This window comes from Pteropus alecto, unplaced genomic scaffold, assembly GCF_000325575.1.
Source record: "Pteropus alecto unplaced genomic scaffold, ASM32557v1 scaffold226, whole genome shotgun sequence".
NCBI lineage: Eukaryota > Metazoa > Chordata > Mammalia > Chiroptera > Pteropodidae > Pteropus > Pteropus alecto.
Window position 1 is genome coordinate 15091 of NW_006440132.1, and position 2247 is coordinate 17337.

General features: G+C 38.5%; 1 protein-coding gene across 1 annotated transcript in view; it reads left to right on the plus strand.

Annotated features, from left to right (window-relative positions):
- LOC107196032 (olfactory receptor 1L8-like) overlaps positions 1 to 854 on the plus strand; it is a 1004-nt gene extending 150 nt beyond the window's left edge. The window contains exon 2 of the mRNA XM_015593322.1: positions 1 to 854. This exon is cut by the window's left edge and continues 8 nt beyond it. Within this exon, the coding sequence (XP_015448808.1) occupies positions 1 to 854 (854 nt within the window).
- The last annotated feature ends 1393 nt before the right edge of the window (positions 855 to 2247 follow it).

The window sequence follows — 2247 nt, forward strand, 5'->3', positions numbered from 1 at the left end:
TCTTCCTCATCATATACCTGATCACCATAACTGGGAACCTGCTCATCATCCTGGCCATCTGCACTGACCCCAAACTCCAGACCCCCATGTATTTCTTCTTGAGTTTCCTGTCTTTTATTGACATTTGCTTAACAACAACCGTTGTCCCCAGGATGCTAGTTAACTTCCTGTCGGAGAAGACCATCTCATACGCTGGGTGTCTGACACAGATGTATTTTTTTTATGCTTTTGGCAACACTGACAGCTTCATTCTAGCAGTCATGGCCTATGACCGCTATGTGGCCATCTGTGACCCTATGCACTACATCACCACCATAAGCCATCGGCGCTGTGTCCTGCTAGTGGCCTTCTCCTGCTCATTTACACATCTCCACTCTCTCCTACACACACTTCTGCTGAATCATCTCACCTTCTGTAACTCCAATGTTATCCATCACTTTATCTGTGATCTCAGCCCTCTGATGAAATTGTCCTGCTCCTCCACATTTCTCAATGAAATTGTGATAAAGACAGAAGGACCTATCGTTTTGGTTGCCCCCTTTCTATTCATTACTTTCTCTTACATACGAATCTTCATAGCAGTTCTCAAAATCCCATCAGCTGCTGGGAAACGCAAAGCCTTCTCCACCTGTGGTTCTCATCTCTCTCTGGTAACACTCTTTTATGGAAGCATCTTCTATGTCTATTTACAGCCCCTCTCCACCTACACTGTCCAGGACCACATAGTAACAATTGTCCACACAGTTGTTTCCTCCATGCTAAATCCGTTTATCTACAGCCTGAGAAATAAAGATCTGAAACAGGGCCTGAGGAAGCTGATGAGCAAGAGGAAACCCCAGGCAGCACCATCTTGACAAACCCACTGGAATCTGCTCCACTGGAATCCGGGTTCTCTTGGTTCTTGGAGAACAATCAAGCTGTTGGGAGGTAGCATTTTTAACCCATGTGAGACAAGGTTATTGTGGGCTCTTGCATCCACCGATGACAGCCCCACCAGTTGGCCCAACCTCTGCTTAAATCATCATACTCTTCCTCACTATTCCTCACTTTCCTACAAAGACTCATCACTTTCTCATATTCCAAATACTGCTTTAGTTCTTTTCTCAAAAAGATTTCCTGAACAAATTTCTCTCTTTTTATTAGGACATCTTCCAAAACCTTTCACATTTAAGTATATTGCTGAAAACCATTACTTCATTTATAGCTGTCGAATGCCTTTGCAAATACTTGAAAAGGGAAAAAACTGGAGGGGGAAAGGGAAGAGGAGGAAAAGAATTAAGGTTATATTTTAACTAATTATATAATTTGGAGGATTTTTATAATTCCTTATTTTTCTCTTTTAAAAACTTTTTCTATCCTTCCTTTATTATATTGCTGCGACTTTATTTTTTTTTAATTTCCTCTAATTTTTTTAACCATACGATTTAAAAAATGCTAAAAACCAGGAAGAACAAGAACCAAGAGTTATAACGTGAAAATTATTCATATCACAATAGGGAGGTTAGGACCTTTCTTTACTCCATCTATTCTTAAAGCTATATGCCGAAATATATGTGATTTAATACTTTATTCTAGAAACCTTCACCCTTAGAAGTCTAACCCATAGATACTATCATAAATGTATACTGAATATATATATATAATCCCAGTTTATAACAGATAAAATTTGCAACAATCTAAAATCCTATCAATGGGGAGTGCAGAAATTAATTATGATTATTTACATAGATTTTAACAATATGCAGCAGGTTCGAAGAATCAAATGGGTCTCTATTACTTCCTTGAAAAGCTATTAAGTAGAAAATTCAAGGTAGGGAACAAAGTATAAAAATATGAATTCATTATGTTTAAAATATATGTATCAATACATATGTGTGTAGTCAATGGAGTAAGAATTGAAGTTCAGTGGGGACAGAGAGAGAATGTCTACTTCTTTGTACACATTTGTAATGTCTGAATTTGTTCCAATAAACATTTATAGCTCATGGAATTTAAAACGGTTAATAAATCACATGACATTGTCCTCCTGCATCAGGTGTTTTCAGTGAGAAGCAAGAGGTCATTCCAATTTGTGTTCATTGTGCTCTCTTCCCCTAACGAGTCTATAGATACCCTACGCCAAACGCAGTCACGATGCCACTGCGTAGGCTTTGAAAGAGTGGACCCCAATTCTAACCACTTTACTCAAAGCCTGGGCACAAGAGCCTGATCATTGTCCTTGGAAATTGACAAGCCAATTCTAAAATT